The sequence below is a fragment of the Podarcis gaigeae genome (assembly GCF_964106915.1).
Source record: "Podarcis gaigeae genome assembly, chromosome: 1".
Classification (NCBI taxonomy): domain Eukaryota; kingdom Metazoa; phylum Chordata; class Lepidosauria; order Squamata; family Lacertidae; genus Podarcis; species Podarcis gaigeae.
In genome coordinates this window covers 107,560,173-107,575,886 of record NC_139678.1, presented here as the reverse complement: position 1 = coordinate 107,575,886, position 15,714 = coordinate 107,560,173, and the positions used below count along the sequence as shown (strand labels likewise).

The 15,714-nt window shown below is 42.5% G+C and overlaps 1 protein-coding gene across 8 annotated transcripts in view; it reads right to left on the bottom strand.

The window, feature by feature from the left end:
- The window catches only part of SLC4A10 (solute carrier family 4 member 10), a 162,340-nt gene that overhangs the window by 17,802 nt on the left and 128,824 nt on the right, over window positions 1-15,714 (bottom strand). For all 8 annotated transcript variants that reach the window (XM_083705345.1, XM_083705349.1, XM_083705346.1 and 5 more), the window contains 4 exons: window positions 12,007-12,112; window positions 3,680-3,841; window positions 2,748-2,861; window positions 1,440-1,601 (listed from right to left, as the gene is read on the bottom strand). In XM_083705345.1, coding sequence (XP_083561471.1) covers window positions 1,440-1,601; window positions 2,748-2,861; window positions 3,680-3,841; window positions 12,007-12,112 — 544 coding nt within the window. The remainder of the gene's footprint in view (window positions 1-1,439; window positions 1,602-2,747; window positions 2,862-3,679; window positions 3,842-12,006; window positions 12,113-15,714) is intronic.

Sequence of the window (15,714 nt, the reverse complement as noted above, 5' to 3'; positions counted from 1 at the left end):
TTCATTCCCCCCCCCCCCCAAATCTGTTGGAAGGGTTCCACTGCAAATGTATCTTTTTGGAACCCAGCAATTCTAAGCGCTCAATTGCTGCAGTTTCCCACAACGGGAGTAAAAAGGATGGAACAGACAGTTGTGTGGAAAGTTGGAAGATGCTAGAAAACTTTGGCAAGACAGGAGGCGGGTAGGAAAACATCGAGGAAAGACTAGCACATTTATAGTGGCGTGAGCCTACAACACCAGGTGCCTTTATCGCAATTACATTGTGTTTATGAATTAGCTGCTTGTCTTGTGGCTAGTTTCCAGGCGACCAGTTAGGAAAGTTTTTATAAAGCGGGGAAAAGATGGGGATCTCGCTTCTATTATTATTTATTTAGTGCAGGCCATCAGAACCAATCTCAGGGCAGGGCACAAAAGAAATTAAAACTCAGTCTGTCACATATAAGAAAACCACTTAACAAGAAGGAAGCAGATACAATTAAGCTGTAAAGGACAACCCTTAAAGCCTAGGGTCAAAGCTATGACTTTCAGTCAGTAAGCTAATGAAAATTAATACCCTACACCAAATTACAAATGAAGAAGGCTTCTTTTCTTAGGAGAGCTGTTTAAAAGAGAGAATTGCTTGTGTTTCGAGTGCTAATTCCACTGTTAGCGTTCATGAACAGGTCTTGTGGGCTTTAGCATTGCAAAAAAATACAAAACCTGTATGACAATGGTGAACAGTATATCTGCGCCCCATGGGAAACAAAGCCTTCTTAAAACTACCTTTGCATCTTTTCAAAACCCTCATTTGCATCCAGCCTATCGCAGAAATGTGCAAGCTCCTATCTTCTGTGGATATTCACAAGCCTGAATTACATCCCCCAGAATGATATGGCAATACAGTCATATTTCTTTAATATATCCGCAGTTTCTTATGCCCTGCATTTTCAGTTGCCTGCATCATATGCCTAGGACTTCTGCAAGTTCCCTCCTATACATTCAAGTTAACGAAGGTTTGGCATTTCCTGACATACATCAAACTGCTTGCACAGAAACACACACATTTCACATTAGATAGGGAAAAGTGTGAAAATATCTGTATTCTAAATGCCTTTCTAAAACAAAAACAAAAAACCCTGCATTTTTGAAGTGGGGGGGGGGGACTTGCATTGAAGAAAATGCTGGAATGCTAACCAGAAAGATGAAACAAAAAAATTCCTTCCAGTAGCACCTTAAAGACCAACTAAGTTAGTTCTTGGTATGAGCTTTCGTGTGCATGCACACTTCTTCAGATACACAGTGTATCTGAAGAAGTGTGCATGCACACGAAAGCTCATACCAAGAACTAACTTAGTTGGTCTTTAAGGTGCTACTGGAAGGAATTTTTTTGTTTTGACTATGGCAGACCAACACGGCTACCTATCTGTAACAGAAAGATGAAAACAGCTTTTGCACTTTACCTTTAGTTTATGTTCTTTTCTGTTTATAATAACAGCTGTAATCTGCTGGTCCATAAATATCAGAATAGTACAAAGCAGAGCCGGGATTAGCGCAGCCAGCACCGTCCACCAAGGATTGGTCCCCAAAGGCGAAATGAACCAGCCACGATCATCTCTGGTGGGCTAAAAGAAGAAGAGCAAATTTCAGGATGGGCGGCAGGGCGGGGTTATTTCATCACTGTGGAGGCCTGCAGAATAATATCACCTACTGTAAACATTCAAAATCCAAGGCAAGATGCTGCTTTAGGAAGGACACATAAAATATCAAATATGATAAATGGAAGTGGCAACCCTAAAATTCCTTACAAGACAGAGGATCACACTTGTTAATGTTGCAATAGCCCTGGAGGCCTAATGAGGAAACAACTGGGAATTGAGGAGGGGTAAAACACACTTATTAAACTAACCCAGGGTTTCCCAAACTTGGGTCTCCAGTGGATTTTGGACTACAGTTCCCATCATCCCTAACCATTGGTCCTGCTAAATAGGGTTGCCATATGTCCTCTTTTTCCGGGCCATGTCCTCTTTTTCATGGGTATAGTCTTCATAGCAAACCATAGTTAAAAGCAGAAGTCGGCAAATGTGTCCTCTTTTTTGCTCTTCAATATATGGCAACTCTAGATGGGAGGTCTCCAGCTGCTTTTGGACTACAAGTTTGGGTGAAACTTGAACTAATCTATTCTTATTAAAGGTAAAGGACCCCTGACCATTAGGTCCAGTCATGACCAACTCTGGGGTTGCGGCGCTCATCTTGCTTTATTGGCCGAGGGAGCCGGCGTACAGCTTCTGGGTCATGTGGCCAGCATGACTAAGCCGCTTCTGGCGAACCAGAGCAGCGCATGGAAACACTGTTTACCTTCCCGCCTGAGCGGTACCTATTTATCTACTTGCACTTTGACGTGCTTTCGAACTGCTAGGTTGGCAGGAGCAGGGACCGAGCAACGGGAGCTCACCCCGTCGCGGGGATTCGAACCGCAGACCTTCTGATAAGCAAGTCCTAGGCTCTGTGGTTTAACCCACAGCGCCACCCATGTCCCACAAGCTATTCTTATTAGACCAGTCTAAGTCACTTTACAGAAACGTCTTGTTCTGTTTTTTCTTTTTTTAAAAATCCTTTTGAATTTAACTTTTCTGATTTATTTGTTTTCTCAGACAATACGTACCTCCACTTTTGTGTCATTATTTTGAAAGAGCTGGTTTGAAAACATATTTGTTGTGGCAAATTGCGCTTTTCACACCAAGCCAGGTACGACTGGTGTCAGGAATTACCTTGAAAGCATTGGGAACTTGGAGCTTTGGTGATGGGATCCCAAGGGCATAGTCGACTAAAACCATGGACAGGATGGTGAGAAAGACGGCAAAGTCACTCACTACAGACCGCACCTGGAAACATTGAGCCAATGTCAGTGACAGCAGAGAGACATTTTTAATACAGACACACATATACACTGGCGGTAGAATATTTGCACGCACATCCCTTTATGAGCACAATAAGATTTGGCGCACAGACCAAATCTGTGCGCCCAAGTTTCTTGCAGCCGAGTCATTTCATCTGGGCGAACTGCATCACTCTATGGTGTTACACAGCTGCTATGCTAAAATTAATCAAAGGCCTGTATTCTTTAGGACAATGCTAGTTGTTCTTTCTGGAGAGAAACCCTGGCTGAGAAATCAGTAACAAAGCTCAGCCAGGTGCTGCTGATCGATAACAGCACACCGAATAATTTACCAAGACTGTCTTCTAAGGAAGGAACAGGAAGCTTTCTCATGTCTCTGTCCGCCATTTTAAAAAAAAATCAGCGCAGGCCCACAGAACGGCCGGACATTTTGACATTTGGCTCCAGGGGCCAAAAAATGCCTAAAGCCAACCTGTTAATTTGGAGTAGATTTCTCCTCTGACAATCACGGTCTGTCATACACATTTACATTTCTAACCGAACTGAGTCTATTGTGCTTGATGTATTCTGCTGCAAACTGCTCCCTGTTTCAATCTAAACAAAGTGGCAAGAATCAAACCTTCTGCATATCCTCCCTCCTATATTGCAAGTATTAAAGTTCTTTTTTTTGGGGGGGGGGAATGCTACGACACAGTATATCAGTGCAATCTCAGTGCTGCTGACGAGTTCAGTTTTTTTTTCTGTTGAGGTAGACTTGTATCCTGCATTTGCAAAACAATTAAAAAATAATAATATTCAAGTTACCTTGGTCGGGAAGTATCGACTGGTTTTGAACTGCTTAAGCGTGGATGACAGTGTCACTGTAGAAAAGAATAAGATGACTGACCAGAAGAGAACATCTGGGACGTAAGGACCATGGTGTCCACAGGCGTGTCCTACAAATGCCCCTTGCCAGTCCTTACATTCCTAACATGGAAAGCAAAAGCACATTTTTATATCCTTGCAACAGATCCTATTCACAGAGAAACAAAAGACTGGTCTGCACATTCCATTATGACTACTGAACTGACCTGAAAGGTTTTCAATTTATCTGTCCAAATCCTGACACCTAAGGCAACTTCATATTTTACATTTTTAAGGAAGGAATAGGCAAATGTGGTACCGTCCAAATATTGTTGGACTACAACTCCCATCATCCCTGGCCATTGGCCACGCTAGCTGGGCTGATGGGAGCTGAAGTCAACAACATCTGGTGGGCAACACTTTGGTCACCCTGCAAGGAATATGCGGAAGATGTTTAAGTTGCGCACCTAAGAATAGCGGAACACAGCATAATCTACAGAGGTAGCTTTACCATGAAACAATGTGGTTTCCATCTTTGTATGCCTTTTAAAAAATGGTCCACAGTAGGGAATAGCATTTGCACTATTGCCTTCAGCTGCAAAAATGTCTAAGCTCAATGGATTAATTTGTTCATGTTTGAAAACGTATGTATCATGCTAGAGAACACTCCTCAGATATCCAGGAATGGTTAAACCGCTCTGCTGAGCAAATATCTGACAGAATACCAAAGTTTGCTGTTACACAGTGGCCCAACATTTCACAGGAAGCACTGTGCCATTCCATTCTTCGTGTCTGGAAGTGCTGAAAAATGGATAAAGCTAGCATTTACATTAAAATTAAAAACACCTCTGATTCACAGAAGCTAAGCCAAAGGCAATCAAAAACAGTAATAACAGGACCTGTCTATATTAGTAATTTCTTTGACATGAAATACACAGCTGCTTATAGAGGCTGGAACATGCATGGTAAAAAGGTAAAGGTAAAGGTACCCCTGCCCATACGGGCCAGTCGTGTCCGACTCTAGGGTTGTGCGCCCATCTCACTTAAGAGGCCGGGGGCCAGCGCTGTCCGGAGACACTTCCAGGTCACGTGGCCAGCGTGATGAAGCTGCTCTGGCGAGCCGGCACCAGCGCAGCACACGGAAATGCCGTTTACCTTCCCGCTAGAAAGCGGTACCTATTTAACTACTTGCACTTTTAGGGGTGCTTTCGAACTGCTAGGTGGGCAGGAGCTGGGACCGAAGACGGGAGCTCACCCAACTGCGGGGATTTGAACCGCCGACCATGCGATCGGCAAGCCCTAGGCACTGAGGATTTATCCACAGTGCCACCCGCATCCCTAACATGGTATGTGCACTCAAAACTTTCACCATAATCTCAAACCATCACAATTATTGGCCCGCTTCAGATGTTCAAGATGCATGGAGTCTTTCTTGGCTACTAAGCTATGGTATAGCATATGCAGATATCAGAAACCTCAAAGCTTAAGAAAGTGTTTACTAAAGACAACCTCAAATACAGATATCAATAGTTCTGTGATGTTTTCCATATCACACAGGGCCCCCAATCACAACTCTTATGGCTGCCATATATCTGGACATTTCCCATAAATATATTTTTGGGGCATTTTTTGTACACAAATCACACACCTCACTTTTATTGTATCCTGCCCCAACCCCCAATGCTTACAACAGCCTTTTTGACTGGTTCTGTTCTTTCTCTCATTATGTTATTGAATTACATTTCAATATAGTGGGTTTTTCCCCCCTGTTCAGCTGCAACTAATTGAGGATTTTAGAGGAAAATAGTTAAAAATGAAGGTTTATATGAATAACATGCCCACTTCATGCAGGAATAGTTGGGTGTAATTCACAGATCAACTCCTGAAACCACTTTATCTAAATTAGTGCTGAGTAAATAAGAGTTTGGAGATCATTGCCCAAATCTGATGTTATGTAAAACATCAACTCAGAGGATTCAAACTATTCCTTCTATAATGTGAAGAAACAGTTTCCTTTTGCCACAAGGTGGCAATAGACTCCACAAAATTGTTTGCATTCAGGCCGAAACAAAATTGATTGCAGAGGGAGCTGTTTATGATCAAATTTGGCACCCAGAAGAAGCAAAAATTGGGGGCATGGGTCCAAAGAACTATGAATTGTGCTTCGGGCTTCTTTCCACAGACAGAACTTGCTGGAACTGAATTCTGGCACCTCTCAGGTGGGCACTATTGCCATTATTAGAGAACAAGTGGCGTAGCGTGGGTTGTCAGCACCTGGGGCAAGGCAAGTAATTTGCGCCCCCTAACCCGTGGATTTGCGCCCCCTAACCCTCAGATGTTGCGCCCAGTGCGGCCGGACCCCCCCTGCACCCCCCACGCTACACCACTGCAAGGGAGGCGTTCAGGCTGAGTTCCAGCACCTCTTTTTCTAGAAAAATAGAACTGATTGCATAAAACATGGCCTCGGAGGTCTGCTCCGAAGGGAACATGGACCTCGGGGTGAAAGAATTTTCCATTCCCTGCCTGGGTGTCTCTGCATTGAGGTTCTCCTTCTCTTCCTCTGGCTGAACTGATGATTGGCAGGGAGGTGAAGACATATCCCCTCTCTAGCAGGCTCCATGAGCACCTCTAATTTGGGTCCCTTTCCACACATGCAAGTGGAGTGCATGGGATTCCCTGCCACAGATTGTTCATGTAAGGATTTTCATTCCATGCTCTGAGGTCACACGAATAAAGGAATATGTACTAGATTGGGCCAGTGTGAGTGAATAAATGTGAACCTTAACACCAAGCGGTTGACTAGTCAATGACAAACAAACCATCTGGAGGGCTTTTGTTTTTATATGTTTCAACCTTGACATTTTCTGTCAGTCTTGGGCTTTAAAGGCTAGAGCACACCAAATCTGTTATGATTACAAAAGCTTTTCAGGAGCTTCTCTTGTAAGCCTGTTGTTTTTCCAATGAGAGGAAAACAACAAGCCCATATTTAAACTGCGACTGCAAGTTTTAATCAATACAATAGGTATACTGACCAATGAAAGCTTGGGGGCAATTTTTTATCCATTGGTCTGAGGCTGAGGGACACAATTCGACACAAGGTCTGCAGGGAAAAGGCCCTTTTCATTGTACCCCTGCTAAATAAAGCCTGGGTTATTGGAAATTTTTGGTGGTAGCACCAGTTGTGGAATAATCTTCCCTCTGAGGTGGGCAGCTGCCAACAATGGCTAGCTTTCAGGACCTTTACCACCAGGCCGGCCTTTTTTTTGAGGGAAGATATAAACACAAAGGTAGAACTTGAATTTTAGATGTTTTGATGCTTTTCATGACAGCTTTATACAATTTTACATGTGACTTGCCCTGCGATCCTTTTTTGAGGAGGTGAGATATGATTTTTTTACATATAAAACAAGAACGGTATTTATTATTATTTTTTAACATTTTGGGGGGAAGCTGTTTAGGCTCCAGCATTGCTCCAAATAATGAGTGAAGAAGAAAGTAGTAAAGACAAAATTTTCTTTTTATAACCAACAGTCAGTTTCATTTAACAGACTGCAAATACCTACATTATTTTTTTAAAAAAGAAAGAAATTCATATTGAAATTTGCTAGCGTAGCAATGCATTTAAATGCCATTGATACCTCATTTGATGGTTAGCTAACAGCGCAATCCTATACAGGTTTACTCAGAAGCAAGACTCATTGCACTTAGTGTGACTTAATCCCAGGTAAGAACTGGGGCCTAAAAGTATTAGGGAAAAGGCCAAAGTTCAGTGGTAGTGTACATGCTATGCATTTAAGAGGTCTCTGCTTCAACCTTCACCATGCTGAGAAAGGGCTGGGCAAGACCTCCATCCAAAAACACAGAGAACTGCACTTGGCATAGGCCATAATGAATTAGATCGACAAATGCAAAAGGGAACATTTTAAACAAAAATGATAAAACATCTCTAATTAGTGTTGATTTTTAAAGCTTTATTTTAGCAGGAAAAAATACATATTTCCCAGGTTCTATTGCATATATATATAATCAACAGCATCTTGATTCTAGCCTAAATAAATTAGAAAAAGCTAGCAGGGCTTTATAAACTCTGAAAAAATAACCATCAACTTCCATAAAAGGAACAGCATTGTCCTAATGCGAACAATATGTATTTGTGAGCTATTTTACAACATGGGTGACAGCTTGGATTTTAAAGTTGTTTCCATGTTGCAGCTTTCTGTTCTGGACTGGAATGTTTTGCTGCTGCTATATTAGTTCAATGTATGTTATTTTTGTGTATATTTTACATTATCATTATAATTATTACTATTATTAGAAGAAAACAAAGCAAAACATGTTATCTTCAATGGAAGATACGTTCTATTTTCTTCTAACAGTATGGTGATTATGTTTCCTTTGTACAAGATTCCAATTTTTTAAGCATCCCTAACACAAAATAGGCTATTTATATCCTAGCTAGATTTGCTGCTGAATTTTGAGTATTGTGAAATTCTAAGGTGTTGGGTGTTTGTTTTTTGGTGTGTTTGTTTCTTGCTAAGGTGACATTTCTGGGGAACCTCAAGGGATATCAACAGAAAATTTCTCAGCAGAACCCTCCCTTTCTTTGCTGTCATTCATCTGAAGTTACATTAATGCAGGATAAGTCACGTCGATATGTGCGGTAGGTGTGGGGAATCTGGGAGCTAAAGAATAAACTCTCCAAAAAGCCAAAAAACCCTCGTGGACACCGAATTTTGCCTAGAATGAAGTTTCAAGGCAAGTGTGGAGAGCACAAGGAATTTCAATGAGGCAAGCAAGAATTCCCCGTGGGGATTCTAAACATCCCTAATCCTGACATCTCAGATTCTCTATAGTATCACAAGGATTATCCATTTATTATTTTGCATTTAAACTTCAGGTATGTGAAAAGGCAACCAGGTAATAACATAGCAAAGTTGGGAATCCAACCCCGATACTGGAGGAGAAATAGTATGTGAAAGATATGCGACCCACTTGCAAATGAGAACAATAATAATTGCATATTAACACTGGGACTTTTTCACGCTCACAAGAGCCACCCATTTCTGCGAAGAACACAGAGTGTGAGACGGCACTTCATGGATCTCAGCTACAGCCGCTTTTGTGGTCTCTGAGGTACTTTTGGAAGTGCAGCAAGTTGCCGCAGCTCAGATCCATCTGCTACTGACTTGCAAGTTACAGTCCTCATGGGAACTTCCATGGGCAAAAAAAAAGTGTTCCAAACATATGAACGTAAGTGTCTCTGGATATGCAATTCCTAAGCAGAAAATAAACCCCATTATGAGCAACCCAATCCCAAAGCGCTGCAGTGGTGTAGAAGTGGCACTTGTCATTGTCTGCTTGACAAGTGCAATGCCGCCGCCACCAGCCAGCACTGTTGGGAACTCATGGGGCAGGAACCAGCCAAACAGAGCTGGATGTATCCTGTGGCCATGGAAGAAGAAGAAGAGTTTGGATTTGATATCCCGCTTTATCACTACCCGAAGGAGTCTCAAAGCGGCTAACATTCTCCTTTCCCTTCCTCCCCCACAACAAACACTCTGTGAGGTGAGTGAGGCTGAGAGACTTCAGAGAAGTGTAACTAGCCCAAGGTCACCCAGGAGCTGCATGTGGAGGAGCGGGGAAGTGAACCCGGTTCACCAGATTATGAGTCTACCGCTCTTAACCACTGTACCACACTGGCTCCTGCCTCTGCAACCAGTCCATGCTTTCATCTGTATCTGTGTTGGAGTTATAGATCAGTGTTTCCCAAACTTATATAGACCAGTGTTTCCCAAACTTATATAGACCAGTGTTTCCCAAACTTGGGTCTCCAGCTGTTTTGGACTACAACTCCCATCATCCCTAAGCTAGTGGGACCAGTGGGCAGGGATGAGAGGGATTGTAATCCAAAAATAGCTTGAGACCCAAGATTGGGAAACCCTGTTATAGGTAGTTGTAACCACAAAGGGATCCCAAATATTGAGGAGGATCTTTACCACAGCATGATGCCAGTGAGGGATTCTTTAAATATAATAGCCTCTATCCCTTCAGCCACAGATTCATTATTTGCAGTGGGACCACGAGAAACAGTGAATTGTCAGGAAAGATGACATGCCCTAAGACAGGGGTCAGCAAACTTTTTCAGCAGGGGGCCGATCCACTGTCCCTCAGACCTTGTGGGGGGCCAGACTATTTTTTTTTGGGGGGATGGACGAATTCCTATGCCCCACAAATAACCCAGAGATGCATTTTAAATAAAAGGACACATTCTACTCATGTAAAAACACGCTGATTCCTGGACCGTCCACGGGCTGGATTTAGAAGGCGAGTGGGCCAGATCCGGCCCCCGGGCCTTAGTTTGCCTTCCTATGCCCTATGAGCTCTTTGCAAAACCTGAAGATCGCTTTTAAGAAACACAAGGTTAAGGGGTGCTACATTAGTACAGGCTATAAAGCGGCCTTTCTCACTGAACATTCCTCATGATTCTTCCATGATAGCAAGCATGGGCTACCTCAGAGCATGGAAGGTGCAGAATCTCTTTTCCAAGTGGCCTGAGACCCTGGAACCAAAGGAGAGCTGATAAAGGCCGTAGACCAAAGATGAGCAGAAGGTAGTCCCTAGCCCACCAGTGGACTACAGGCCAATATCTAGTGAATGTCCTGGCGCCTGCTGGTTGGTAAAATTCTTGCTTTGAATGCTAGCTTAGGTAAACTTTGGTGTTATCCAGCAAAAGGAATAATGGAATCTGCTGTATGCCAAGTTAACTATGAAATGACAGGCTGGGATCAAACCTAAAATTCTATTGCATGCCACCAAGCATCTGTTAAGTATAATTTGAAATAGCAAATTATATAGTAGTAAATAATAAATATATAATTAGTAAACACAATAAAATAATAAACCCAGTGTCTGCACCGTGCAAAAAGTGGACTGCATGTCAAACAGGAGCTTAAACAATTAAAAACTGCACTGGGCATCAAACTACAGTACCCACTAGGTTTTCAGATGGAAATCTTTGCCAGGTCCTTCTGTATGTGCTCCATTACTGAGCTGCCAGTCAGATGAGACAGTACTGAGTTCAGGAGAACTCAGGATCATTTAGCAGAAAATGCCTTAAATGTTATGCAATCCTGGGCATGTTCCCTTGCTATCATAGAACTGCAGAGTTGGAAGGGAGGCTGAGGATCATCTGGACCAACCCCCTGCAATGCAGGAATATGTGTCTTTCCCATCCAGGGATCGAACCTGCAACCTTGGTGTTATCAGCACCACACTTTAACCAACTGAGCTATCCATATTCATATAAAACCTAATTGCAGGCCATGGAGATTCTCTGGGAGCTAGGAAAAAGTAGACCATGCTTCCTGTTACCCAGGTCACAATCTACACATCTGACAATAAAGGAACGTACAGAAAGGATGTCTGCAAACCTTCCATTTTAACTCTTTTGATATAGATGAACATCTGGAGTGTTATTTGGGGAGAAATATAGAGCTTACATGTCCCTTTTTTCACATCGCAGCTCCAGATTTACCATCTGGTAGAATTTAGGTCAAATCTGCTGCTATTTGATGAATGCGGGCTTAATCTTAGTAATGCTCCCTGTCGCTACACAAAGTTTCTCAGAATAGTGCACATTGGCATTGGTGCTTTTTAAAAAAACAAAAAACTGAACAATGACAATAGGGAATAGTCACCACTGAAAAGTTTAATTAAATGGAAAGGTTTATGACTTTTAGCCTCTAAGATATTCCTTAAATATTCCATATTTGTAATTGCAATTCATGGACAGAGAAGTTGCTACACATTTTCAGTAACTGTTCAAGACCTTTGCAGATGACACTGCAATCACATGCGTGGGCTGGGTTTGTGAACGCTACCCCTGCATGGACAGCCCATACAGCATGCAGACTTTCCAATCGTATGGTTGGCCCCCTACATCGTAAGAGGAGCCCTGCTGGATCAGACCAAAAGCTCACGCAGTCTAGAATCCTATCTCCACAGTGGTTAACCAGATGTCTAGGGAAGTCTACATGCAGGGCATGTCCCATACATGATCCTCAGCAACTGGTTTTCAGAAGCATGCTGCCTCGATACGAGAGGTAATAGCTATATAAATCCATTGACTGTTCTTTGCGTATAATCTTCAGTTATTACAAAAGTGGCAAGACTGGGGTACAACACCTGATCCTCCCCATCTCTGACACCCTGCCAACCTACATTCGACAGGCCACACCTTTACAGTCAGAGTAAAGTTCATCTGTGATGTGTTTCAGTGGTACACTTACTGACACAGTTAGGTTTCCCCAAGGTATGTCTGACGAAGACATGTTTTTGGACTGCCAGTATAGCAAAGTATTATTGCTGGGGTTGTCTGGTTCCATACAGCTGCATCTGAAAGTGGGGGGAAAGGAAAAAAAACCTGATCATTTATAATCTTAAAACTGGTAAGTTGCATCATCGGAATTCCCTAGGAGGTCTGGGACGAAAACATACAAGATAAATGTGGAGGAAGCCCAGTCCTTCAGAATGCCTCTGTACCTCTCAGAGTTGAACACTGAATTACACCATGTACAGCTCTCCACATCACCATGATGCCTGAGCTGGTGGATCTCCTTTCCAGGAAATACCATGGATAGCACAAGGAGCCGTCTCTCTGAGTTTTGACCTGGCAACCCTAGACTGATGCATGCTTTTAGATTGCAAAGTGTCCTGAGTCTGGGCTACGTTAAGCTGATGGGCCTTCCCTGACTACTGCCACACTCTGAAGGAGGACGTACAATCTATGGGGTTTTGTCTCCCACAGCCTCTGAAAGTGAAGAAAGCTCTCTCAAATACGGTAAATCCAAAATGCTCTTTTGGGGCATAGGCATCAAGAATTGCTCTCTAAAAGGTAAAGGGACCCCTGACCATTAGGTCCAGTCGTGACCGACTCTGGGGTTGCGGCGCTCATCTCGCTTTATTGGCCGAGGGAGCCGGCGTACAGCTTCCGGGTCATGTGGCCAGCATGACTAAGCCGTTTCTGGCGAACCAGAGCAACGCACGGAAACGCTGTTTACCTTCCCACTGGAGCGGTACCTATTTATCTACTTGTACTTTGAGCTGCTTTTAAACTGTTAGGTTGGCAGGAGCAGGGACCGAGCAATGGGAGTTCACCCCGTCGCGGGGATTCAAACTGCTGACCTTCTGATCGGCAAGTCCTGGGCTCTGTGGTTTAACCCACAGCGCCACCCGCGTCCACTTGCTCTCTAGTCCAGTCTATTTTGTCTCTCTAGCCTCTTCTCTGACTGGCAGTAGCCCTCCAAGGTCTTAGCCAGAAAAGGCTCTTTCCCGGAATAATAATCTCTGATCCTTTTAACTGTAGATAAAAAGTGTGCATTATCAACATCTGAGGGACATGTGGCAAATGCTAGAAGGAAAGTATGGGGCTTAAAAGAAAAATGAATACCACAGAAATTGGATCTATAAGTGGGAAATATGGAAATTGTACAAGCAGGGTGAGCCCAATAAAGAAATCTTTCACCAAAGACAGAAAAACCAAATGTTCCACCTACAACAATATCTGACAATTGCCGCCGCTCAGCAGTATTCTAATTCCTCCACCAGATGCAGCCATGCCATTCTATGTATAAGGAACATGGTATAGTAAATATTAAAAACTAAACTACCCTTCAAAAATACCCACTGAATATTGTAATATCTTTGGTGAGAGTTGACAATGTTTCTACAATTTGGGATGGAGGGTGGCTTACCATTCCATAAAAGGTGGCTGAGGTTTTTTCTGCTTTTTGTTAAATCGTTTTTGGGGTTTTTTTAAAAAAAGTTTTGTTGCCACTTGATGTGGAGGTAGAATTGCCTGAGCAACCTAGTGGTTTTAAATTCTACTTTATTATTATTAATAATAATAATAATGTGATGTATGTTGCTTGGAGACCTTTGGGTAGCAAGTGATTAACATTTCAAATAAGAAGAACTGTAATAGTAATAATCAGTGCTTTTTTCCTTAAAAAAATATGTTTGGGGTACTCTCATTTTCCTACTCATATTGAAATACTGCCCCTCAATGAGGCCAAACTTAGATTCACAAAATGTTTAGGGGTATGCGTACCCCTGCGTCCCCCACTCCCGAAAAAAAAGGACTGGTAATAATAAAATTACTTTTATTATCATTATTATTTATTCTACTTGTTAATCACTTCTTACTCTAAGGTCTCCAAGCCACATGCAGCACATTTATAACCATACACATAAATATACTCACCATTTAAAAAGATCATACAAAACATATATGATGGGATGCCCCAGTGGGAACAATACAATAGCATAATGTCATTCCCAGGGATGCACTTTGGGGAATAGAAAGATGGCTACCACCAATTCCCAATGGAATGATCAACTCTTCTCAAACATTTCTGTATATCTCCCACCCTTTTCTTGAGGAAGAATTGGTCCCATGGAGGAAGATATTCAGCTCAGCTTTATTTTTTAAAAAATGCCACTTCTTTAGGCCATGTTGCACAGCAATACAATTGTTTTATTATTTTCCTGCTCCACAGTGGCTTTGAAAGCTTTTGAACTGTTAGCTAAATGTAGGAATGGCAGAAAAGGCTCTGTGTGGGTGTCCAAATGTTCCAAACACCAATTTAAATTAAAGCCTAAAAAGTAACGGTGGGAGGTTTGTTATTTTTCAAGGATCTGAGGAGGGAGCCTATTATTTTGTACACTGGTCAAAAAAGGGAGCTGAAGTACCTCTTGGAGAGCTACAAGACATAAGAGCCATAGTATTACAAACCCATAGGCACACAAAGACACACATCCACACACAAGCTCAAGCTGTATGTGGAGATCTTGCAGGTTAAGTCTAAGGGTAGCATAAATCTCATTTTTCTAATTAACCACTGTTGCATTTCTCATAACTGTTAATTGAGTGTTGTGTCTTACACACACACACACGTGCACACAAACACACAAAGAATGTGGAATATGGCTTCTGCCCATGCTCCTTCCAGACAGATGTGTTTGGCTGGCCACACTACCCAGGGGCTGTGTGTTTGGTATTCATACAACTGTAGGCATGCAGGGCTTCTCTACCTTTCCAGAACACTGATTGGCAAGGGTTCCCATCAATGCTGAATCCTGACTGACAGAGGAGACACAGACAGCTAGTGTCTTCTTGCTAGCCCCTCGTACATCCAACGAATTCATGATGGGGCTTGTGTGGACCCTACGCTTAGGGTATTTGCATATGACCACAATTGGTCCATAGGCCAAACTAAGGAGGACTGTGATGTACTCTTAATAACGGAGCATCAAAGACATTGCTAGGCAACAGTATGACGGTGCACAGATTTCTGAGTAATTTCCATGTGGCATGTCAAAACCCAACTTGCCACAAGCTTACTTGGTGTGTATGTCCTGATCGGCCCCAGAAAGGCCCAGTACTGGGCTGACTTTGGACAACATCCAACCAGTGTGATATAAGGGTAATAGAAAATGTAAAGAGATGTACATGAATGTACAATGAATGCAAGGCTAAGAGGTCAATGCCAAGCTTGGAATTTTCAAGAAAGGCAGGTGAGAGCACCAGTGGACACTATCCACTAAACATAGCATACTTTCATTTCAATGGTCCTAGCTGCCACAAAAACCTGGTTGAAATATTGGATGAGCAACAGCAGCAGCATTGTTTGGCTGACTGAATCCACTGACGTCATTCAGGCTGAACACATGTCAGAATGACATGAACTTGGCACCTTAAATACCTCTGAGAGTGGGATGTTATGCTCCCAGTTCTTAAATACATGTCATGGACAGATTGTAATATGCATATCACTATGCCAGAAGTGCTTAAAATTATTCAGCATAATCTGTTAATAATTGAGAGGCTTCTGGTAAAGAATTCTTCTTTGTTGTTATTAGAAAACATAGATTCACCATTCACAAAGTACAAAAAAGGTTAGGCAGAAGGGGGGAAGTGTTTGTTTGCTTTTAAAGTG